At 45.3% G+C, this 26,626-nt stretch overlaps 1 protein-coding gene across 2 annotated transcripts; it reads left to right on the top strand.

Annotated features, from left to right (window-relative positions):
• Positions 1-13,080: 13,080 nt before the first annotated feature.
• On the top strand, positions 13,081-25,692 carry LOC132254649 (uncharacterized). 2 transcript variants are annotated; one of them, XM_059740820.1, is made up of 2 exons: positions 13,081-13,509; positions 18,102-25,692. In XM_059740820.1, the coding sequence occupies exon 2, from the start codon at positions 18,206-18,208 to the stop codon at positions 25,055-25,057; it is 6,852 nt and encodes a 2,283-aa protein (XP_059596803.1). In that variant the 5' UTR covers positions 13,081-13,509; positions 18,102-18,205; the 3' UTR covers positions 25,058-25,692. The 2 variants fall into 2 exon arrangements, with proteins under 2 accessions (XP_059596803.1, XP_059596804.1); XM_059740821.1 differs by having other exon boundaries at positions 13,081-15,217; positions 15,337-25,692.
• Positions 25,693-26,626: the final 934 nt, after the last annotated feature.

The raw sequence follows: 26,626 nt of genomic DNA, 5'->3' as shown, positions 1-26,626 counted from the left end.
CACACTGATGATAAGCTTTTCCGGGACTCGCCGGGTCAGTTTGTTGATACTCGCATGGATTCTACCTGATCCCGGTTCTGGCCCGGATTCTACCATTTTTCGGAATTCACACTGATAGTAAGCTTTTCCGGGACTCGTCGAGACAGTTTTTCGTTACTCGCACGGATTCTACCTGATCCAGGTTCTGGCCCAGATTCTACCATTTTTCGGTATTCACACTGATGGTATGCTTTTCGGGGACTCGCCGGGTCAGTTTTTCGATACTCACACGGATTCTACATGATCCCGGTACTGGCTCGGATTCTACTATTTTTCAGTATTGACATTGATGGTAAGCTTTTCCGGGACTCGCCGGGTCAGCTTTTCGGTAGTCGCACGGATTCTACCTAATCACGGTACTGGCCCGGATTCTACCATTTTTCGGTATTCACATTGATCGTAAGCTTTTCTAGGACTCGCCGGGTCAATTTTTCGGTACTCGCACGGATTCTACCTGATCCAGGTTCTGGCCCAGATTCTACCATTTTTCGGTATTCACACTGCTGGTATGCTTTTCCGGGACTCGCCGGGTCAGTTTTTCGGTACTCGCACGGATTCTACCTGATCCCGGTACTGGCCCGGATTCTACCATTTTTCGGTATTCACATTGAAGGTAAGCTTTTCCGGGATTCGTCGGGTCAGTTTTTCGGTACTCGCACGGATTCTACCTGATCCCGGTACTTGCCCGGATTCTACCATTTTTCGGTATTCACATTGATGGTAAGCTTTTCCGGGACTCGCCGGGTCAGTTTGTTGATACTCGCACGGATTCTACCTGATCCCGGTTCTGGCCTGGATTCTACCATTTTTCGGAATTCACACTGATGGTAAGCTTTTCCGGGACTCGTCCAGACAGTTTTTTGGTACTCGCACGGATTCTACCTGATCCAGGTTCTGGCCCGGATTCTAACATTTTTCGGTATTCACACTGATGGTATGCTTTTCGGGGACTCGCCGGGTCAGTTTTTCGATACTCACACGGATTCTACCTGATATTGGTACTGGCTCGGATTCTACTATTTTTCGGTATTCACATTGATGGTAAGCTTTTCCGGGACTCGCCGGGTCAGTTTTTCGGTACTCGCACGGATTCTACCTGATCACGGTACTGGCCCGGATTCTACCATTTTTCGGTATTCACATTGATGGTAAGCTTTTCTGGGACTCGCCAGGTCAGTTTTTCGGTACTCGCACGGATTCTACCTGATCCAGGTTCTGGCCCGGATTCTACCATTTTTCGGTATTCACACTGATGGTATGCTTTTCGGGGACTCGCCGGGTCAGTTTTTCGATACTCACACGGATTCTACCTGATCCCGGTACTGGCCCGGATTTTACTATTTTTCGGTATTGACATTGATGGTAAACTTTTCCGGGACTCGCCGGGTCAGCTTTTCGGTAGTCGCACGGATTCTACCTGATCACGGTACTGGCCCGGATTCTACCATTTTTCGGTATTCACATTGATCGTAAGCTTTTCTAGGACTCGCCGGGTCAGTTTTTCGGTACTCGCACGGATTCTACCTGATCCAGGTTCTGGCCCAGATTCTACCATTTTTCGGTATTCACACTGCTGGTATGCTTTTCCGGGACTCGCCGGGTCAGTTTTTCGGTACTCGCACGGATTCTACCTGATCCCGGTACTGGCCCGGATTCTACCATTTTTCGGTATTCACATTGAAGGTAAGCTTTTCCGGGATTCGTCGGGTCAGTTTTTCGGTACTCGCACGGATTCTACCTGATCCCGGTACTTGCCCGGATTCTACCATTTTTCGGTATTCACATTGATGGTAAGCTTTTCCGGGACTCGCCGGGTCAGTTTGTTGATACTCGCACGGATTCTACCTGATCCCGGTTCTGGCCTGGATTCTACCATTTTTCGGAATTCACACTGATGGTAAGCTTTTCCGGGACTCGTCCAGACAGTTTTTTGGTACTCGCACGGATTCTACCTGATCCAGGTTCTGGCCCAGATTCTAACATTTTTCGGTATTCACACTGATGGTATGCTTTTCGGGGACTCGCCGGGTCAGTTTTTCGATACTCACACGGATTCTACCTGATATTGGTACTGGCTCGGATTCTACTATTTTTCGGTATTCACATTGATGGTAAGCTTTTCCGGGACTCGCCGGGTCAGTTTTTCGGTACTCGCACGGATTCTACCTGATCACGGTACTGGCCCGGATTCTACCATTTTTCGGTATTCACATTGATGGTAAGCTTTTCTGGGACTCGCCAGGTCAGTTTTTCGGTACTCGCACGGATTCTACCTGATCCAGGTTCTGGCCCGGATTCTACCATTTTTCGGTATTCACACTGATGGTATGCTTTTCGGGGACTCGCCGGGTCAGTTTTTCGATACTCACACGGATTCTACCTGATCCCGGTACTGTCCCGGATTCTACTATTTTTCGGTATTCACATTGATGGTAAGCTTTTCCGGGACTCGCCGGGTCAGTTTTTCGGTACTCGCACGGATTCTACCTGGTCCCGGTATTGGCCCGGATTCTACCATTTTTCGGTATTCACACTGATGGTAACCTTTTTCGGGACTCACCGGGTCAGTTATTCGGTACTCGCACGGATTCTAACTGATCCCGGTACTGGCCCGGATTCTACATTTTTCGTTATTCACAATTACGGTAAACTTTTTCGGGACTCGTCGGGTAAGTTTCTCGGTACTCGCACGAATTCTACCTGATCACGGTGCTTGTCCGGATTCTACCATTATTCACACTGAGGATATATTTCCGGGACTCGCCGGGTCAGTTTGTTGATACTCGCATGGATTCTACCTGATCCCGGTTCTGGCCCGGATTCTACCATTTTTCGGAATTCACACTGATGGTAAGCTTTTCCGGGACTCGTCCAGACATTTTTTTGGTACTCGCACGGATTCTACCTGATCCAGGTTCTGGCCCGGATTCTAACATTTTTCGGTATTCACACTGATGGTATGCTTTTCGGGGACTCGCCGGGTCAGTTTTTCGATACTCACACGGATTCTACCTGATATTGGTACTGGCTCGGATTCTACTATTTTTCGGTATTCACATTGATGGTAAGCTTTTCCGGGACTCGCCGGGTCAGTTTTTCGGTACTCGCACGGATTCTACCTGATCACGGTACTGGCCCGGATTCTACCATTTTTCGGTATTCACATTGATGGTAAGCTTTTCTGGGACTCGCCAGGTCAGTTTTTCGGTACTCGCACGGATTCTACCTGATCCAGGTTCTGGCCCGGATTCTACCATTTTTCGGTATTCACACTGATGGTATGCTTTTCGGGGACTCGCCGGGTCAGTTTTTCGATACTCACACGGATTCTACCTGCTCCCGGTACTGGCCCGGATTCTACTATTTTTCGGTATTCACATTGATGGTATGCTTTTCCGAGACTCGTCCGGTCAGTTTTTCGGTACTCGCACGGATTCTACCTGATCCCGGTACTGGCCCGGATTCTACAATTTTTCGCTATTCACACTGATGGTAACCTTTTTCGGGACTCGCCGGGTCAGTTATTCGGTACTCGCACGGCTTCTAACCGATCCCGGTACTGGCCCGGATTCTACATTTTTCGTTATTCACAGTTACGGTAAACTTTTTCGGGACTCGTCGGGTAAATTTCTCGGTACTCGCACGAATTCTACCTGATCACGGTACTTGCCCGGATTCTACCATTATTCACACTGATGATAAGCTTTTCCGGGACTCGCCGGGTCAGTTTGTTGATACTCGCATGGATTCTACCTGATCCCGGTTCTGGCCCGGATTCTACCATTTTTCGAAATTCACACTGATTCTAAGCTTTTCCGGGACTCGTCGAGACAGTTTTTCGGTACTCGCACGGATTCTACCTGATCCAGGTTCTGGCCCGGATTCTACCATTTTTCGGTATTCACACTGATGGTATGCTTTTCGGGGACTCGCCGGGTCAGTTTTTCGGTACTCGCACGGATTCTACCTGATCCCAGTACTGGCTCGGATTCTACTATTTTTCGGTATTCACATTGATGGTAAGCTTTTCCGGGACTCGCCGGGTCAGTTTTTCGGTACTCGCACGGATTCTACCTGATCACGGTACTGGCCCGGATTCTACAATTTTTCGGTATTCACATTGATGGTAAGCTTTTCTGGGACTCGCCGGGTCAGTTTTTCGATACTCGCACGGATTCTACCTGATCCAGGTTCTGGCCCGGATTCTACCATTTTTCGGTATTCACACTGCTGGTATGCTTTTCCGGGACTCGCAGGGTCAGTTTTTCGGTACTCGCACGGATTCTACCTGATCCCGGAACTGACCCGGATTCTACCATTTTTCGGTATTCACATTGATGGTAAGCTTTTCCGGGACTCGCCGGGTCAGTTTGTTGATACTCGCACGGATTCTACCTGATCCTGGTTCTGGCCTGGATTCTACCATTTTTCGGAATTCACACTGATGGTAAGCTTTTCCGGGACTCGTCGAGACAGTTTTTCGGTACTCGCACGGATTCTACCTGATCCAGGTTCTGGCCCGGATTCCACCATTTTTCGGTATTCACACTGATGGTATGCTTTTCGGGGACTCGTCGGGTCAGTTTTTCGATACTCACACGGATTCTACCTGATATTGGTACTGGCTCGGATTTTACTATTTTTCGGTATTCACATTGATGGTAAGCTTTTCCGGGACTCGCCGGGTCAGTTTTTCGGTACTCGCACGGATTCTACCTGATCACGGTACTGGCCCGGATTCTACCATTTTTCCGTATTCACATTGATGGTAAGCTTTTCTAGGACTCGCCGGGTCAGTTTATCGGTACTCGCACGGATTCTACCTGATCCAGGTTCTGGCCCGGATTCTACCATTTTTCGGTATTCACACTGATGGTATGCTTTTCGGGGACTCGCCGGGTCAGTTTTTCGATACTCACACGGATTCTACCTGATCCCGGTACTGGCCCGGATTCTACTATTTTTCGGTATTCACATTGATGGTAAGCTTTTCCGGGACTCGCCGGGTCAGTTTTTCGGTACTCGCACGGATTCTGCTTGATCCCGGTACTGGCCCGGATTCTACAATTTTTCGCTATTCACACTGATGGTAACCTTTTTGGGGACTCGCCGGGTCAGTTATTCGGTACTCGCACGGATTCTAACTGATCCCGGTACTAGCCCGGATTCTACATTTTTCGTTATTCACACTTACGGTAAACTTTTTCGGGACTCGTCGGGTAAGTTTCTCGGTACTCGCACGAATTCTACCTGATCACGGTACTTGCCCGGATTCTACCATTATTCACACTGATGATAAGCTTTTCCGGGACTCGCCGGGTCAGTTTGTTGATACTCGCATGGATTCTACCTGATCCCGGTTCTGGCCCGGATTCTACCATTTTTCGGAATTCACACTGATGGTAAGCTTTTCCGGGACTCGTCGAGACAGTTTTTCGGTACTCGCACGGATTCTACCTGATCCAGGTTCTGGCCCAGATTCTACCATTTTTCGGTATTCACACTGATGGTATGCTTTTCGGGGACTCGCCGGGTCAGTTTTTCGATACTCACACGGATTCTACATGATCCCGGTACTGGCTCGGATTCTACTATTTTTCGGTATTCACATTGATGGTAAGCTTTTCCGGGACTCGCCGGGTCAGCTTTTCGGTAGTCGCACGGATTCTACCTAATCACGGTACTGGCCCGGATTCTACCATTTTTCGGTATTCACATTGATCGTAAGCTTTTCTAGGACTCGCCGGGTCAGTTTTTCGGTACTCGCACGGATTCTACCTGATCCAGGTTCTGGCCCAGATTCTACCATTTTTCGGTATTCACACTGCTGGTATGCTTTTCCGGGACTCGCCGGGTCAGTTTTTCGGTACTCGCACGAATTCTACCTGATCCCGGTACTGGCCCGGATTCTACCATTTTTCGGTATTCACATTGAAGGTAAGCTTTTCCGGGATTCGTCGGGTCAGTTTTTCGGTACTCGCACGGATTCTACCTGATCCCGGTACTTGCCCGGATTCTACCATTTTTCGGTATTCACATTGATGGTAAGCTTTTCCGGGACTCGCCGGGTCAGTTTGTTGATACTCGCACGGATTCTACCTGATCCCGGTTCTGGCCTGGATTCTACCATTTTTCGGAATTCACACTGATGGTAAGCTTTTCCGTGACTCGTCGAGACAGTTTTTCGGTACTCAGACGGATTCTACCTGATCCAGGTTCTGGCCCGGATTCTACCATTTTTCGGTATTCACACTGATGGTATGCTTTTCGGGGACTCGCCGGGTCAGTTTTTCGATACTCACACGGATTCTACCTGATCCCGGTACTGGCCCGGATTCTACTATTTTTCGGTATTCACATTGATGGTAAGCTTTTCCGGGACTCGCCGGGTCAGTTTTTCGGTACTCGCACGGATTCTACCTGGTCCCGGTATAGGCCCGGATTCTACAATTTTTCGCTATTCACACTGATGGTAACCTTTTTCGGGACTCGCCGGGTCAGTTATTCGGTACTCGCACGGATTCTAACTGATCCCGGTACTGGCCCGGATTCTACATTTTTCGTTATTCATACTTACGGTAAACTTTTTCGGGACTCGTCGGATAAGTTTCTCGGTACTCGCACGAATTCTACCTGATCACGGTGCTTGCCCGGATTCTACCATTATTCACACTGATGATAAGCTTTTCCGGGACTCGCCGGGTCATTTTGTTGATACTCGCATGGATTCTACCTGATCCCGGTTCTGGCCCGGATTCTACCATTTTTCGGAATTCACACTGATGGTAAGCTTTTCCGGGACTCGTCCAGACAGTTTTTTGGTACTCGCACGGATTCTACCTGATCCAGGTTCTGGCCCAGATTCTAACATTTTTCGGTATTCACACTGATGGTATGCTTTTCGGGGACTCGCCGGGTCAGTTTTTCGATACTCACACGGATTCTACCTGATATTGGTACTGGCTCGGATTCTACTATTTTTCGGTATTCACATTGATGGTAAGCTTTTCCGGGACTCGCCGGGTCAGTTTTTCGGTACTCGAACGGATTCTACCTGATCACGGTACTGGCCCGGATTCTACCATTTTTCGGTATTCACATTGATGGTAAGCTTTTCTGGGACTCGCAGGGTCAGTTTTTCGGTACTCGCACGGATTCTACCTGATCCAGGTTCTGGCCCGGATTCTACCATTTTTCGGTATTCACATTGATGGTAAGCTTTTCTGGGACTCGCAGGGTCAGTTTTTCGGTACTCGCACGGATTCTACCTGATCCAGGTTCTGGCCCGGATTCTACCATTTTTCGGTATTCACACTGATGATATGCTTTTCGGGGACTCGCCGGGTCAGTTTTTCGATACTCACACGGATTCTACCTGATCCCGGTACTGGCCCGGATTCTACTATTTTTCGGTATTCACATTGATGGTAAGCTTTTCCGGGACTCGCCGGGTTAGTTTTTCGGTACTCGCACGGATTCTACCTGATCCCGGTACTGGCCCGGATTGTACAATTTTTCGGTATTCACACTGATGGTAACCTTTTTCGGGACTCGCCGGGTCAGTTATTCGGTACTCGCACGGATTCTAACTGATCCCGGTACTGGCCCGGATTCTACATTTTTCGTTATTCACACTTACGGTAAGCTTTTCCGGGACTCGTCGGTTAAGTTTCTCGGTACTCGCACGAATTCTACCTTATCACGGTACTTGCCCGGATTCTACCATTATTCACACTGATGACAAGCTTTTCCGGGACTCGCCGGGTCAGTTTGTTGATACTCACACGGATTCTACCTGATCCCGGTTCTGGCCCGGGTTCTACCATTTTTCGGAATTCACACTGATGGTAAGCTTTTCCGGAACTCGTCGAGACAGTTTTTCGGTACTCGCACGGATTCTACCTGATCTAGGTTCTGGCCCGGATTTCACCATTTTTCGGTATTCACACTGATGGTATGCTTTTCGGGGACTCGTCGGGTCAGTTTTTCGATACTCACACGGATTCTACCTGATCCCGGTACTGGCTCGGATTCTACCATTTTTCGGTATTCACTTTGATGGTAAGCATTTCTGGGACTCGCCGGGTCAGTTTTTCGGTACTCGCACGGATTGTACCTGATCCAGGTACTGGCCCGGATTCTACAATTTTTCGGTATTCACACTGATGGTAACCTTTTTCGGGACTCGCCGGGTCAGTTATTCGGTACTCGCACGTATTCTAACTAATCCCGGTACTGGCCCGGATTCTACTTTTTTCGTTATTCACACTTACGGTAACCTTTTTCGGGACTCGTCGGGTAAGTTTCTCGGTACTCGCACGAATTCTACCTGATCACGGTACGTGCCCGGATTCTACCATATTTCGGTATTCACACTAATGGTATGCTTTTCGGGGACTCGCCGGGTCAGTTTTTCGATACTCGCACGGATTCTAACTGATCCCGGTACTATCCCGGATTCTACATTTTTCGGCATTCACACTTACGGTAACCTTTTTCGGGACTCATCGGGTAAGTTTCTCGGTACTCGCACGAATTCTACCTGATCTAGGTTCTGGCCCGGATTCTACCATTTTTCGGCATTCACACTGATGGTAAGCTTTTCCGGGACTCGTCGAGTCAGTTTTTCGGTACTCGCACGGATTCTACCTGATCCAGGTTCTGGCCCGGATTCTACCATTTTTCGGTATTCACACTGATGGTATGCTTTTCGGGGACTCGCCGGGTCAGTTTTTCGAAACTCAAACGGATTCTACCTGATCCCGGTACTGGCCCGGATTCTACTATTTTTCGGTATTCACATTGATGGTAAGCTTTTCCGGGACTCGCCGGGTCAGTTTTTCGGTACTCGCACGGATTCTACCTGATCCCGGTACTGGCCCGGATTCTACCATTTTTCGGTATTCACACTGATGGTAACCTTTTTCGGGACTCGCCGGGTCTGTTATTCGGTACTCGCATGGATTCTAACTAATCCCGGTTCTGGCCCGGATTCTACATTTTTCGTTATTCACACTTACGGTAACCTTTTTCGGGACTCGTCGGGTAAGTTTCTCGGTACTCGCACGAATTCTACCTGATCACGGTACGTGCCCGGATTCTACCATTATTCACACTGATGATAAGCTTTTCCGGGACTCGTCGAGACAGTTTTTCGTTACTCGCACGAATTCTACCTGATCCAGGTTCTGGCCCGGATTCTACCATTTTTCGGTATTCACACTGCTGGTATGCTTTTCCGGGACTCGTCGGGTCAGTTTTTCGGTACTCGCACCGATTCTACCTGATCCCGGTACTGGCCCGGATTCTACCATTTTTCGGTATTCACATTGATGGTAAGCTTTTCCGGGACTCGCCGGGTCAGTTTTTGGTTACTCGCACGGATTCTACCCGATCCCGATACTGGCCCGGATTCTACCATTTTTCGGTATTCACATTGATGGTAACCTTTTTCGGGACTCGCCGGGTCAGTTATTCGGTACTCGCATGGATTCTAACTAATCCCGGTTCTGGCCCGGATTCTACATTTTTCGTTATTCACACTTACGGTAACCTTTTTCGGGACTCGTCGGGTAAGTTTCTCGGTACTCGTACGAATTCTACCTGATCACGGTACGTGCCCGGATTCTACCATTATTCACACTGATGATAAGCTTTTCCGGGACTCGTCGAGACAGTTTTTCGGTACTCGCACGAATTCTACCTGATCCAGGTTCTGGCCCGGATTCTACCATTTTTCGGTATTCACACTGCTGGTAAGCTTTTCCGGGACTCGCCGGGTCAGTTTTTCGATACTCACACGGATTCTACCTGATCCCGGTTCTGGCCCGGATTCTACCATTTTTCAGAATTCACACTGATGCTAAGCTTTTCCGGGACTCGTCGAGACAGTTTTTCGGTACTCGCACGGATTCTACCTGATCCAGGTTCTAGCCCGGATTCTACCATTTTTCGGTATTCACACTAATGGTATGCTTTTCGGGGACTCGCCGGGTCAGTTTTTCGATACTCGCACGGATTCTAACTGATCCCGGTACTCGCCCAGATTCTACATTTTTCGGCATTCACACTTACGGTAACCTTTTTCGGGACTCATCGGGTATGTTTCTCGGTACTCGCACGAATTCTACCTAATCTAGGTACTGGCCGGGATTCTACCATTTTTCGGTATTCACACTGATGGTAACCTTTTTCGGGACTCGCAGGGTTAGTTGTTCGGTACTCGCACGGATTCTAACTGATCTCGGTACTGGCCCGGATTCTACATTTTTCGTTATTTACACTTTCGGTAAACTATTTCGGGACTCGTCGGGTAAGTTTCGCGGTACTCGAACGAATTCTACCTGATCACGGTACTTGCCCAGATTCTACCATTATTCACACTGATGACAAGCTTTTCCGGGACTCGCCGGGTCAGTTTGTTGATACTCGCACGGATTCTACCTGATCCCGGTTCTGGCCCGGATTCTACCATTTTTCGGAATTCACACTGATGGTAAGCTTTTCCGGGACTCGTCGAGACAGTTTTTCGGTACTCGCACTGATTCTACCTGATCCAGGTTCTGGCCCGGATTCTACCATTTTTCGGTATTCACACTGATGGTATGCTTTTCGGGGACTCGCCGGGTCAGTTTTTCGAAACTCAAACGGATTCTACCTGATCCCGGTACTGGCCCGGATTCTACTATTTTTCGGTATTCACATTGATGGTAAGCTTTTCCGGGACTCGCCGGGTCAGTTTTTCGGTACTCGCACGGATTCTACCTGATCCCGGTACTGGCCCGGATTCTACCATTTTTCGGTATTCACACTGATGGTAACCTTTTTCGGGACTCGCCGGGTCTGTTATTCGGTACTCGCATGGATTCTAACTAATCCCGGTTCTGGCCCGGATTTTACATTTTTCGTTATTCACACTTACGGTAACCTTTTTCGGGACTCGTCGGGTAAGTTTCTCGGTACTCGCACGAATTCTACCTGATCACGGTACGTGCCCGGATTCTACCATTATTCACACTGATGATAAGCTTTTCCGGGACTCGTCGAGACAGTTTTTCGGTACTCGCACGAATTCTACCTGATCCAGGTTCTGGCCCGGATTCTACCATTTTTCGGTATTCACACTGCTGGTATGCTTTTCCGGGACTCGCCGGGTCAGTTTTTCGGTACTCGCACGGATTTTACCTGATCCCGGTACTGGCCCGGATTCTACCATTTTTCGGTATTCACATTGATGGTAAGCTTTTCCGGGACTCGCCGGGTCAGTTTTTGGTTACTCGCACGGATTCTACCCGATCCCGATACTGGCCCGGATTCTACCATTTTTCGGTATTCACATTGATGGTAACCTTTTTCGGGACTCGCCGGGTCAGTTATTCGGTACTCGCATGGATTCTAACTAATCCCGGTTTTGGCCCGGATTCTACATTTTTCGTTATTCACACTTACGGTAACCTTTTTCGGGACTCGTCGGGTAAGTTTCTCGGTACTCGTACGAATTCTACCTGATCACGGTACGTGCCCGGATTCTACCATTATTCACACTGATGATAAGCTTTTCCGGGACTCGTCGAGACAGTTTTTCGGTACTCGCACGAATTCTACCTGATCCAGGTTCTGGCCCGGATTCTACCATTTTTCGGTATTCACACTGCTGGTAAGCTTTTCCGGGACTCGCCGGGTCAGTTTTTCGATACTCACACGGATTCTACCTGATCCCGGTTCTGGCCCGGATTCTACCATTTTTCAGAATTCACACTGATGCTAAGCTTTTCCGGGACTCGTCGAGACAGTTTTTCGGTACTCGCACGGATTCTACCTGATCCAGGTTCTAGCCCGGATTCTACCATTTTTCGGTATTCACACTAATGGTATGCTTTTCGGGGACTCGCCGGGTCAGTTTTTCGATACTCGCACGGATTCTAACTGATCCCGGTACTAGCCCGGATTCTACATTTTTCGGCATTCACACTTACGGTAACCTTTTTCGGGACTCATCGGGTATGTTTCTCGGTACTCGCACGAATTCTACCTGATCCAGGTTCTGGCCCGGATTCTACTAATTTTCGGCATTCACACTGATGGTAAGCTTTTCCGGGACTCGTCGAGACAGTTTTTCGGTACTCGCACGAATTCTACCTGATCCAGGTTCTGGCCCGGATTCTACATTTTTCGTTATTCACACTTACGGTAAACTTTTTCGAGACTCGTCCGGTAAGTTTCTCGGTACTCGCACGAATTCTACCTGACCACGGTACTTGCCCGGAGTCTACCGTTATTCACACTGATGATAACCTTTTCCGGGACTCGCCGGGTCAGTTTGTTGATACTCGCACGGATTCTACCTGGTCCCGTCTCTGGCCCGGATTCTACCATTTTTCGGAATTCACACTGATGGTATTGTAGACCCTCAATTTTGTCCCTTTAGCACATGTCTTTGAGTTCGTTTTCAGTACTTCAAAATAGTTCCTTGGTGGCCCATGGCTACTCATACCACTTACCTTTTTCTGAGTCACCTCGGAGATTTTGGTCGAGGGATTATCTGACCCATTATTGTGACCCTTGGCAGCCCTATTTTAGACTTAGGCTTTTCGTTCATTTTTAGGATAGCTTTTAGGGTAGCTCATTTAGGCACCCTAGGCCCACTTAGGCCCATTTAGGCATCCTAGCCCATTTAGGCACTTAGGCCCATTAGGTCCACCTTGGCCCACTTAGTCTCACCTTGGCCCATTAGTCTTTGTTTTTAGTATGACTTGTATGGTTGTATGACCCATTTATCTCATTTACTTATTTATTTATCTTTATTTTTTATTATTACTAACCACTTTTATTTGATCATTTATTATGGTTTTATTTATTCATTTGTTTTAATTTATTTTCATTATTATCAATCATTTTTTAGTTATTTATTTATTTAGTATTCTTACTTATTTATTTATTATCTTGTTATTTATTCATTTATCTATTATTATCATTTTATATTCTCCGATTTATTTATTTAGTTATTTATTTATTTTATTATTTATTATCTATTTTATTATTCATTTATTTATTTAATTTAATAATTTGAAATTTTTTATGGAAGAAGTCTACCATTGGAGAAGTTTTTTTTTAAAACGGTAAAACTCTTTAAATGATATGCATGGATTGTAGGTGATATGCTTGGATTGGTATTGTTTGAAATTCAAAAAAAGGGAGTTTTTCCGGTGCATAAGATAAAATCTGGAGAGAGGAAGACTCCTCACATAGAAGGACTGTTATTTGCTATAAAAAAGCTCTAACAGATAGGTAGAAGGAAGGACTTTCGGCACATAGAAAGGGGAAAAAGAGAGAGAGAGAGAGAAAAGAAATGGGATTTTCAGAGAAGACTTTCTAGTGAGAAGCTGTCGGTGGAGAAGAAGGAGAGGGCGGTTGAAGAAATCTCAGACGACGAACCAGTGGGATCTCCTTGCCAGAAGAGAGCGTTCCTCGGTATGTTTGTTGAGAACTCCTTACTTATTGATATTATCACTTTGTTCTGTATCCTCTCTGGTTAGTGTTCTTTTACCATTGTTTTTTTTGTTAGGATATGAAAGTGATATTGGTCTTCTCTTCTCTCATATTCTTTTAGTTTCATCTAATCATAAATCTGAACGTAATCTCAATCACACCACTGGTCTGCGAATCTATCGACTTCAGAAAGAAACCAGGATCCTATTTAATGTCTAGTTTCCTTGTTTATTTTGTTATGGATATCCTGTATTTTGTTTCGTTTACTACTCTACATCTAATATCCCGATCCATGTCCCTGTTTTTGGCTCACATCTTTGAATTTACTCCGGACGTTTGGTTTCGTGTTCTGATTTGCATTTGAGAGAGAGGGTTCAGTACATGACAAGCCATACATCGTGTTAAATGGAAATTTGAATTTTTTTTCACTGGAGATTTTAGATTTCAAAAAGTGGTTTGCATAGGAACTCTTCCTGAAGTCGGACCTTCGACAAGCCATTCAATTCCTAGTCATTCCTAATCTCCAGCGTTCCTCTATCTGAATTTCAGATAGATTTGGTTACCTACTTCCCGAAAACACTAGAAACTGAGTCCACTCCTTTTAGGTCACTGCTTTCTCATCATTCGCGGGATGGGTCTTCCACATCTGCTTGTGTTCCTGTTCCTGACATGAAGACCCTAACTAGTTCGTTGCGATCTTCTCGTTTTGAAGCCCTAGATGATCAAAGTTTGGTTCCTACTTCGCCAAGGTCTTGGAACAGAGAAACTAAACCACCATTCTCTTCACACCTTCCTCGAGAAATTGAACCCACTATGGTGGGTGCTGGGCTGGTAAATCTAGGCAACACAATGCTTTCTTAATGCAGTGCTCCAATGCTTCACGCACACTGTCCCCCTTGTCCAAAGCCTTCGTTCTTGCAATTATGCCATGCCTTGTCATAGTTTGTGTTTCTTCCATTGGTTTCTGTTTATATTAAAGAATGATCCGACTTTGTTAGTTCCATCGTAATATCCAGAAGTTCCTTCTTCTTTCTCCCATGTTCAAGCCTGTTGAAAGTGCATGTATGATACATGGCTTTGAATGATTGCCCATCTACGTGTTTCCCTTCCCCTTGCCATCCTTTTGCTATATCTTATAGCCTTTGTTCATGGTTTGCGGGTCGGGTTGCAAGAACGTCTTATCGTTTGCAATGATTAGCACCCGAGCCATCCTCATTTGGCTGATCAATGTCACTGGGGAAGTCCTTGGAGGGCGGTTGCTACTCTTGATATTACAGGTGATATGGTGGTATTTGTGGGTTTTGTTGAGGGTATTTAGGTTCAGATCGAAACTGCCCATCTGAGGTCCTGGATGAAAGAATCAATCCTGTGTCGGTTGTTTGTCTCAATTATCTATAAGATAGACAAGTGTCCTTATTAGCAACAGGTGAAAGAATGGGTATGCAGATAGATCCAAGCCAAGTTGGAGAGTGGTGTCGGACACGCGCTTGATGAAGGAAACATTGAGGTTCTTGGATATAAGCATGGTCCTACCATCAGATCTGATGTGACAACCAATATGTTGTGTCACAAGGAAGAAATATTTGAACCAATACTTCTCTGCATGGCCATGCGAATTCCGAGCATATATACTCCTTGACTGGGACGACGTTCATAATGTTGGCCACGTGTGAACTATTTTTTTTTGAAGGTGGGAATTTTGCGAATTCATTTCAGCGCCCAATTTTGTGTGTATTTGATCAGACTTTGGGCTGTCAGTTGGAACCCAGCACGACTTTAGTTATTGGCCGCTTGTTCACGATATGCTAGATTTGAAGCTTAATAGGTTGGAGTATGGGGCAGACCTCTAGCACTGCTAGGTTTGCCTGACACAGGTGGACAGATTGCTTATATGCTGGATCAAGTGCGTGCCTTGGAAAATGAGATGCTTCTTAAGATACAAAAGCAAGGACTTGATGTCATTCCTAAAATTCTCATAGTTACCCGACTTATACCTGATGCAAAGGGGGCCACACGCAATCAGAGACCTGAAAGAATCAGTGGTACAGAACATACACATATTTTTTGAGTGCCATTTAGAACTTGAAAATATGCACATATTCTTTTTTGATCCTTGCTGCCAGTTTTCACTCGACCACTGACCCTTTAATTTCAAAATTCATTTTGACAACTTTAGGATATCTGTAAAAAATTTCCAGAAATTTTATGACTTTCCTCACTTCTTGAACTTGAATTTGAGGTCTTGTTTGAGTTAGAAAGTCATTCTGAGATAGAAGATATAAATGAGTCTTTAGGGGGACTCCGTTTTCACATAGTTCTGGACACCCAAGATCTTTTGGAAAAAATAAAATACTAGAGGACTTTTTAAAATTGATTCAACATTTTTTCTCAATTATAAGCTTCTTGAAATTGATTTTAGACACATAAAATATTAGAAAATATGCCTTTTTGAGGGATATATGATTTTTCAAAGTTGTGCCTACTGCGCATGCTGGAGTTTGTACATCTGATTAGATTTATACTTTTAAAAATATTTTTGAGTACCATTCGACCCCGAATATATTTTTTATGTGATATAGACATTTTGAAATATGTGTGTGATTTTTTTTATGATTTTATAGGATCATTTATTATTTTTTAAAAATTCATTTATGCACGTCACTTTTCCTTATCTAATCTGGACTTTGTAGAATCTTTTGGTGCCTTTGCAATAATCTGTCTTTTGAATGAGTGTTTGGATTTCGGTATGTTAATCTAGGTGTGTAGGAGTTGTTTCCTGAAATTTTTTGTAATCAAATTCCACTCTAAACCATTTTTTTAGAAATTGTTTTATGATGCTTCATTTTCTAACCGCATGCTGATGGTTTTATACCTTACTTGAAATTGTTATTATTTTTGGAGTCATTTAATTTGTCTTAGCTCAATTTTGGCTTTGAAACTGTATATTAGATATAATGGATATTTCATATAATTTATGCTTGCCCTAACCAATTTAGCATTTCTCGAGGAATCTTATAAAATATACTTGCTATCCAGGTACGTTCTCTATCCTCTAATTCCAAAATTCTATGAAAATGCATGCTATCATGAGCTATATCCATGCTTTGATTTAATCCTTGGGTGCTTAGATGTATGTTTGACTTGCTTGGATGAAATGCATGTTGCGTGCTATATCTCTATACTAACTTTGATGTCTTGTGATAGCGCTTGAAAAGTCGTTCAGGTACGCACTTCGATTCCCTCTTATGGTTTGTTTTCTTATTAGGCATGCAATATTTGAAATCACCTAGTCTACTTAGGTATCCATGATCAACCATTTAATTGCCACGCTTCCCTTAACTTAGTCAGTAGAGACCTTTTTAGGGCTTAGAGGGGTGCTACCTCCTAGAGGTACCTTCCCAATAAGTAACCTGATCCCCGGACTTAGACTCGGGTTTCTCAAAGACATGCTTTTTCCAAAACTATGGAGTCACTTTTTAGGGTTTTTCTTTCTTGTTTTATTTTCCCTTCAAAATAAAAATAAAATAGGTGGCGACTCCAACTTTTTTTCAAAAATCAATTTTTTTCACAAATAAAAAGCGAGTCTCGCCGATCGAGTGGGGGCGCACGTGAAAAATGCGGGTCCACAAATTGGCGACTCCACTGGGGATTTTGAGGATCAAGCTTGAACACTAGTTAGGAAAATGTGGCGTTTAATTGGTCGATTAGTGGGTACCTCTTTTTTTAGGCAAGGTGATTCGATTTGCTTGCTTGTTTGGTTTGCTATCTTAACATGTTCGATTGCCTTGGATGATCACTTAATTGTTTGCTCACTTTAGCATGATTCACTCTCACATATGTTAGATAGGACTTTGTTTGTTTGATATTTATCTGCTTAGCATGACTGTTTGTTGTGTTTGCCTTGGATGATCACTTGATTGTTTTGCTCACTTTAGCATGATTCACTCTCACATATGCTAGATAGGACTTTGATTGTTTGATATTTATCTGCTTCACATGACTGCTTGTTGCATGACAACCTTTTCTCTTGCATGTTCGTATGATTGCTTGTCTTCGTTCACTATCTCACTTTAGATCTTAGGTTTTTCGGATGCACCCACATCTTTCATTGTGCACTTTAGATTATCCTTGAGTGTTGAGAGATGGGAGAGCCTTCACCATTAAGAAACCCCCTGGGAACGCGAGGAAGTGCATGTGTGGAGGTGATGACCACCTTGCATGGAAGCACCCCGTCTCTTTGGAGGCGTGCAGAGGGTTGCGTACCGCCGGAGGGTACGATCGCTTCTGCTAGGGATCCTTTAACCCACCCATTTTATCCTATAGAGCCGCCTTAACCTTGTAGGTTAACCTAGACCCAATTAAGATTTCATTCCTACACGTGGGTGCATCTGTGGACCTTCAGAGCTGCCTTGGTCACAATTGGATTCGGTTATCGCTTCCTTAGTCTCCTTTTGGTGTAATCAGAGGAGGGTATCAGATTGAGTACATTTGGGCTATTTTCTTGCACACTTATCAGCTGATTCATACAGAGTCGCTTTCGTACCGCACCTTATCCAGTGTTTCCATATTTGTAGGAGAGTTTATCGTGACCAGTCTGGATTCACCTTTGTGGATTAGAGTTGGAGGCAGATTGACCAGAGTATCAGACCAGTTAGACCAGAGATTAGATCAGGGTGATATGGATTCTCAGATAGTTACCGTTGACCAGTTTGCTGCGGCCATGGCTTCGATCCAGGAGGCTATAGCTAGCCTTGGCCAGAGGATAGATGGGCAGCAGGCCCAACAGGTCCCAGTTCAGGAGGATACCCATTTTGATGCCACAGTACCACCACCACCTCCGCACAGTCAGCCAGCACCACAGACTATACCTTTTACTCTGCATAGTCAGACTGAGGTTGCACCACCTCCTGCCATAGTGCCTACTCCGATCTCAGAGGACCCACATGCTCGTATGGATAAACTTGAGCAGAAGTTGAAACAGATGAGGACTTCAGAGGGAGCTATTACTTGGGAGGATTTTGATGGAGCACCAGTGGCCAGTCTACCGGCTAAGTTCAGGATGCCTGAGATTGAGAGATACACAGGCATAGGATGCCCTCGCATCCATTTGAGACTCTATAGTACTGTTATGAGGGCCCATGGACTAGATGATGCCCAGATGGTTATGCTCTTCCCTATGTCATTGAGTGGTGCTGCACAGCGTTGGTTCGCTTCATTGGAGGTATCACGCCGTAGGACTTGGGATGACTTAGCCCAGGAGTTTTTGAGACAGTTTGCATTTAACACTGTCATTGATGTTTCGAGGAGAGAGTTGGAGGCTTTGAGACAGAGGCCGGAGGAGTCAGTCACTTCGTTTATCTCCCGCTGGAGGGAGAAGATTTCACAGATTATAGACCGTCCTTCAGAGAGAGATCAGATTAGCATGATCATGAGGAGCTTGCAGCCTAGATTTGCTAGACACTTGATGGGATTTCCTCATACGGATTTTGGATCTTTGGTACAGGCTTTGTATGGTATAGAGGAGGGTATTGCTAGAGGATTGTGGTCCGAGTCTTCCTCTATTGATCCTAAGGGGAAGAGGCCTTTAGGAGGACAGAGATCAGGAGATGTTGGTGCTATCAGTTCAGCAGGGATGAGACCTTCTAGACGCTATCAGACAGTTGGGCAGACTCCTGGGTACTACTATCCACCTTCACCCCATGTGCAGTATAGGCCACCTGTTCTCTCCAGACCTATGACTCCTACCTATTTGCATCCGGACTCACAGCCTGTTTTTGCTGCACACGTCGCAGAGAGGCCTCCTGCCCCATATACTCGACCCCGAGCTCCACAGACTACTACTTATGTGCAGAGGCCACCACGTCAGTTTGCTCAGTTGGGTATGCCTTTGAGTCGAGCTTTTCAGAAGCTCGCAGAAGGTGGATTATTGGCTCCATTAGCATCCAGGCCTTTACCCCAGCCCATACCACCTCGCTTTAGGATGGACTTACATTGTTCCTACCATCAGGGGCCAGGGCATGACACGGACCATTGCACTGCTTTGAGACATGCTATTCAGGATTTGATAGATCAGGGTTTGGTCAACTTGGGGCAGCCAAGTGTGACCACTAACCCTCTTCCTGCTCATTCTACACACGCAGTGCATCCATCTTCAGGAGATATTCATCACATGGACCTTATAGAGGATGACAGTATACACATGTTGAGTTGGGATGATGGATTACCTGAGCCGATTGTTCTACATGACAGCTATGAGATTGATGGGGTTTCATTGGTCCCTCAGACTCCTGCACCATTCAGTTTGATCCCGGACGAGGCACCATTCCAGTTGACTCATCCTACACCCTTAGTTATCGGATGTCAGGATACTTTTGTCCCTTTCACCTTATGGCCAGAGGATGATGATTCAGAGGGGAGAGAGATACAGATTGTGACTCGTAGTGGGAGGATAGCTCAGCCACCACCACCACCAGTCAGACCATTTGAGGGTACAACCTCTCATGAGGAGGTTAGGAGAGAGGATGATGAGGTTTTGAGACAGCTACAGAGCACTCAGGCTCGTATTTCCATCTGGAGTTTATTAGCATCATCCAGTACTCATAGAGATGCTTTGATTCGAGCCTTGAGTCAGATCAGAGTAGAGACTACCACCACTCCAGAGGGATTGATTCATATGATGACGGCTGGCAGGGCCACTTGCATTGTATTTTCAGATGATGACTTGCCACCCGATGGTTTAGACCACGTGCGCCCTCTATACATCACAGTTGGATGTTCAGGCCGTAGAGTCCCGTCTGTCCTACTGGACAACGGCTCAGCCCTGAATGTTTGCCCTTTAGCCACTGCTATAGCCCTTGGTTTCGCGCATTCAGATTTTGGTCCTTCTACTCAGACAGTCAGGGCGTATGATAGCACCAAGAGAGAGGTTATGGGTACCTTGATGATTGATTTGCAGATTGGTCCAGCCACATTTTCCACTTTGTTCCAGGTTTTGAGGATTCCTACATCCTTTAACCTGCTACTGGGCCGACCATGGATTCATGTAGCTGGAGCTATTCCTTCTTCCCTTCATCAGAAGGTGAAGTTCATTCATGATGGGCAGGTTATCACAGTACAGTCTACCAGGGATATGTTAGCCTATTCCGAGCCAGTACTTCAGATTAGTCACAGTGAGGATGACCTATTTTTGACTGGATTTACTTTTGATGAGATACAGACTCTCGAGATTGAGGATTTTCATAGAGACTTTGTGGCTATGTCGTTTGATCAGCACAGTAGCACAGTGGTCCTTGATATGATGAGGGGTATGACCTTTCTACCTGGCATGGGGTTAGGACGACGTCAGCAGGGACCGAGCGAGTTCATAGCTGCCATTGACCATGATATGACATTTGGACTTGGATTCATCCCTACTGAGGCCGATTACCGTCACATGGCGCGGCTGCGCAAGGAGAGGGTGAGAGCCCGCTCATCCCACACACCATTTGATTATCCTATTCGACCCTATAGGATGAGTTTGGCTGACTACTTTGTCAGAGGATCAGAGACTCGACCTTGTCTAGAGGAGATTGATAGTGTGGTTCATACAGATAGAGAGACTGAGCTTCAGCATCTATTTCACCAGCTACAGTTGAGTGATGGGGCTCCCGACACTTCTTTCCCTGTGGCGATTAATCCCACGTCTCCAGATCGAGCTAGCATGTTGTCTCTATGCTTTCCAGAGGAGATCACGAGTGATGGGGTGATTGTTGATCCTACTGAGGCGATTGATGGAGTTGTTCCCCATGATGAGTACCGTGATGAGATGGACATGATGACCGTGAGCCAGATTGTCGGCATTGTTCAGCTTCAGCCTGTTTCAGCATTTGATATGTTTGGGGTATCTACCATTGAGGTTTTTGAGGAGACTCAGACTCTTCCTGTTCCAGAGCTTCCAGAGGATGATAGTAGTTTGTTTGAGGGCATTGTTAGCCCAGTTGAGGGAGCGTCCGACCTTGTGGACCCACCTCTTTCTTTTGATGTTTTATCGGGATTTGTCTCCCGCTCTGACGATGTTTCTGTTGCTTCATTTATGGATTTGAGCATTTTTGAGTATTCGCCTGTCTCTTGTGATAGTATCTCTACATCTGCACCCCACTCACCCATTACACAGATATTTGATATAGATGATGAGATTGCACAGCCCGGTTCGGATAGGGACTCTTTGGATCATGACTCTGGTCCCATAGATGAGAGAGTTTCACCTGCTGCAGGGGACATTGAGATTGTTGATTTTGGCACAGAGGATCAGCCTAGAGAGCTGAAGATTGGTTCATCCCTATCTACAGATGAGAGAGATAGACTCATCCATTTACTCAGGTCATATTTGGATGTCTTTGCATGGTCTTATGAGGACATGCCAGGTCTTGATCCCTCTATAGTCCAGCACCATTTACCTACCCTACCACATGCTAGACCAGTTAAGCAGAAATTGAGACGGTTGCATCCACGTTGGAGTCTACAGGTAAAAGAGGAGATTCAGAAACAACTCAGTGTTGGGTTCATATCAGTAGTTGAGTATCCAGAGTGGTTGGCTAATGTCGTCCCTGTTCCTAAAAAGGATGGCAAAGTTAGGGTTTGTGTTGACTTCAGAGATCTCAATAAAGCCAGCCCTAAAGATGACTTTCCCCTTCCACACATTGATTTGTTGGTTGATGGCACCGCAGGCCATTCGATGTTGTCTTTCATGGATGGGTTTTCAGGGTATAATCAGATTTTGATGGCTCCAGAGGATATGGAGAAGACAGCCTTTATTACCGAGTGGGGTACCTACTGTTACAGAGTTATGCCATTTGGGTTGAAGAACGCAGGAGCCACTTATCAGAGAGCCGCTACCACTTTGTTTCATGACATGATGCATAGGGATGTCGAGGTTTACGTGGATGATATGATCGTGAAATCCCGAGGTAGAGCAGATCACTTAGATGCTTTAGAGAGATTCTTTGAGAGGATCCGGAAGTTTAGATTGAGGTTGAATCCCAAGAAGTGCACCTTTGGAGTGACTTCTGGGAAATTATTGGGGCATATGGTCAGTGAGCGGGGCATAGAGGTCGACCCAGATAAAATCAAAGCCATACTTGACATGCCTGCACCAAAGACTGAGAAAGAGATTAGAGGTTTTCTGGGCAGATTACAGTACATTAGTCGGTTCATAGCCAGATTGACAGACATATGTGAGCCTATCTTTCGTCTTTTGAGGAAGAACCATCCAACAGTTTGGAATGATGACTGTCAGTTTGCATTTGAGAAGATCAAGGAGTATTTGCTTTCTCCTCCTGTTTTAGTGCCTCCTACGCCAAGACGTCCACTTCTTCTATATTTGTCAGTTTCAGACATGGCCTTGGGATGTATGTTAGCTCAGATTGATGACTTAGGAAAGGAGCGAGCTATTTACTACCTAAGTAAGAGGATGTTGGAGTATGAGATGAGATATGTTATGATTGAGCGCCTTTGCTTAGCACTAGTTTGGGCTACCAGGAGATTGAGGCATTACATGACAGAGTATTCAGTGCATTTGATATCCCGTCTAGACCCATTGAGATACTTGTTTGATAGACCTGCATTGACTGGTAGATTGATGAGATGGCTCGTACTTTTGACAGAGTTCGATATTCAGTATGTTTCTCAGAAGTCTATTAAGGGAAGTATTGTTGCCGATCACTTAGCCTCACTACCGACATCTGAGGACAGACCAGTTGATGATGATTTTCCAGATGAGGAGTTTGTTGCTATGACCAGCTTATCGGGATGGTGCATGTACTTCGATGGTGCAGCCAATCAGTCAGGGTATGGGATTGGTGTTCTATTGGTATCCCCTCAGGGCGATCACATTCCGAGGTCCGTTCGTTTGGCATTCTCTGATCGACATCCTGCCACGAATAACATAGTTGAGTATGAGGCTTGTATCCTTGGTTTAGAGACTGCATTGGAGCTTGACATTAGACAGATGGAGGTGTTTGGTGACTCCAATCTGGTACTCAGGCAGATTCAGGGGGATTGGAAGACTAGGGACGTGAAGCTTAGGCCATATCATGCTTATTTAGAGTTGTTGGTTGCAAGATTTGACGACTTGAGATATGTTCATCTGCCTAGAGCGCAGAACCGATTTGCTGACGCCTTAGCTACTTTAGCTTCCTCCGTGGACATTCCGATTGATGTAGTCATACGTCCATTACTGATTGAGTCCAGGTCTGCACCCGCCTATTGTTGTTTGATTGGAGAGATAGAGGACCAGGATGACCTACCTTGGTATCATGACATTTATCAGTTCCTTAGATCTGGCACATACCCTGAGGTAGCCACTACCAAGGATCGGAGAGCACTGAGGCATTTGGCTACTAGATTTGTGATTTGCGGAGATACCTTGTACAGACGATCAGCTGATGGTATGCTTCTGTTGTGTTTAGATCGAGCCTCTGCAGATCGAGTGATGAGAGAGGTCCATTCCGGAGTTTGTGGTCCCCATATGGGAGGACACATGCTAGCCCGTAAGATTATGAGGACGGGCTATTTCTGGTTGACTATGGAGACAGATTGTTGTCAGTTTGTCCAGAAATGCCCAGAGTGTCAGATTCATGGTGATCTCATTCATGCACCGCCATCAGAGTTACACGCTTTGACCTCGCCATGGCCATTCTCAGTATGGGGTATTGATATTATTGGGAAGGTTTCACCAAAATCTTCCAGTGGTCACGAGTTCATCCTGGTTGCCATAGATTATTTCACCAAGTGGGTGGAGGCTGCATCATATGCGAGGTTGACATCTGCTAGGGTTGCTAGTTTCATCAGATCACACATCATTTGCCGCTATGGGGTTCCTCATGAGTTGATTTCCGACAGAGGGGCGCACTTCCGAGCTGAGGTAGACACTTTGTTGCAGGAGTATGGCATTCGACATCATAGATCTTCAGCATATAGGCCACAGACCAATGGGGCAGTAGAGGCTGCAAACAAGAATATTAAGAAGATTTTGAGGAAGATGGTTGAGACTTCTCGAGATTGGTCAGAGAAGCTTCCTTTTGCATTGTGGGCGTACCGCACCTCTTTTCGCACCTCTACAGGAGCTACGCCTTACTCCCTAGTGTATGGTATGGAGGCTGTTTTGCCAGTCGAGACAGAGATAGGCTCATTGAGAGTAGCCCTTGAGCAGCAGATTTCTGAGACAGAGTGGGCTCAGGCTCGATTTGATCAACTTAACCTTTTAGATGAGAGGAGATTGAGAGCAGCAGATCATGTTCAGGCCTATCAGAGAAAGATGGCTCGTGCCTTCAAGAAACGGGTTAAGCCTAGACCATTGCAAAAAGGGGACTTAGTTTTGAGGATTCTCAGAGGTTTGATTGGAGACCCTAGAGGAAAGTTTAGACCTAGTTGGAGTGGGCCTTATGTTATCCGAGAGTTAACTCCAGAAGGGGCTGCATGGTTGACAGACTTAGATGGAAACCAATTTTCAGAGCCTACCAACGTGGATCAGCTGAAGAAGTATTATGTTTGAGACCGTGGTTGTAGGATGGGTGGCCATCATTTCGGTTAGCCTTACACCTTATCACCTTTATTGAAATATTAAACCATTGCTAGCCCATTGAGCCTCACGTGGTATATTATAGCCTTATTTCTTTCTTATAGCTTTGATTACCATTTCTACACCCGGGTTGGGGCCCTTTGATGTATATGCATGCTTTGCTAGGAAAGTCTCATGAGCTTTAGACTTATAAATCTATCTTCTCATTTTGTTACCATCCTCTTATCACCCTATTTGTTCTATTTTATTATCATCATATATTCATTCTCTTTCTTTTCCCTATCATTATTTGCTTCATCTTATTATTCTCTTCCTTGGGTTGATGATTCTTCACGTCTTAGTGCAAAGAAGGCAGTCATATCACTTTATTCATTCCATCATTTGACATTGATTCGGAGATCTTAGTTTGAGAGGTTGTCTCATGGGTTGGGGTTCATGTATTCATCAGTGGTCAGAGAGAGTTTGTTCATTCCTTATATTTTTCCATTGGAGTTTGATTTATTGATGATCAGAGCATGCGCAAAAAAAAAAAAAAAAAAAAAAAAAAAAAAAAAAAAAAACAAAACAAAACAAAAAAAAAAAAAAAAAAAAAAAAAAAGAAAGAAAAAGCGCAATGACATGTTTGTGTATGGTATCTTGCTCCATTGGGTACTTATATCACCTTTTGAGGTTTGTTTACTGGGTATATTTGACATTGTGGGTTCTTGTGAGATGTTTATATGAGTTTTCACTCCTTGAGCCACTCTTGTTACGCATTTGGAGTGTCGAGGGTTCATGTGAGAGTTCTATGAGATCCTATGCTTCTTGGATCATGATTGATATGTATTAAGTATGAGAGATGAGTGACCTTTTACTAGGGTCTCCGGATCATTGTCTTACCCACCATTCCATCATTGGTGATATGACTTTCCTTTATTGTGCTAACATGGGTTGATCATCACTCATTCCACTTTCTCATTGCTTTCTTTTGTATCCCATTACCGCATTCCAGATCTTTGTTCCACCTTTTATTCATTCCCTACATATCGATACCCATTACTGATTTGATACCTTCTTCACATCATTCACATATTTCATTGATGGTTTGACCATTCATCCTTTCTCTCATTTCGTTATCGGCATTCCCTTTGGTTACTTCTAAGTCCATGACTCATGAGATTTTTCTATGCATTACATCTTGTACACGAGGGTACGGGTTTGATCATTGGGTATTTGAGCCTAGTTTCCCTTCATTTCTTTCACCCTATCACCTTGGCCTACGTTACGTCCCGTGTCTTAAGACCACCCTGAGGCCACGACATCAGACGTTATCTTTGACAGTCTTCACTTGGACAGGTTTTTGGTAGATTGGTTGAAGTTTGGTCGTTACTATGTTCTCTTTTATGGAAGATACTTTTGGAAGCATTTGGTTTCTCTCTTGCTTGGCATATTGGTGTTTGATGGATTTTTGGTTTTGGAGACAGTTCGTTGAGGATATTGGATTCATCCTTTGGTTGTGCATTAGATATCCATACTAGGGCATATTCCCCTTTTCATTTGGTT

This window comes from Vitis vinifera, chromosome 11 (genome assembly GCF_030704535.1).
Source record: "Vitis vinifera cultivar Pinot Noir 40024 chromosome 11, ASM3070453v1".
NCBI lineage: Eukaryota > Viridiplantae > Streptophyta > Magnoliopsida > Vitales > Vitaceae > Vitis > Vitis vinifera.
The sequence above is the reverse complement of the archived record's forward strand: the minus strand, read 5'-3'. Positions and strand labels throughout refer to the sequence as shown.

What these genes read in the sequence shown, in the direction of transcription:
- LOC132254649 (XM_059740820.1), top strand. Translation starts at nt 18,206, where the DNA reads ATGGATTCTCAGATAGTTACCGTTGACCAGTTTGCTGCGGCCATGGCT.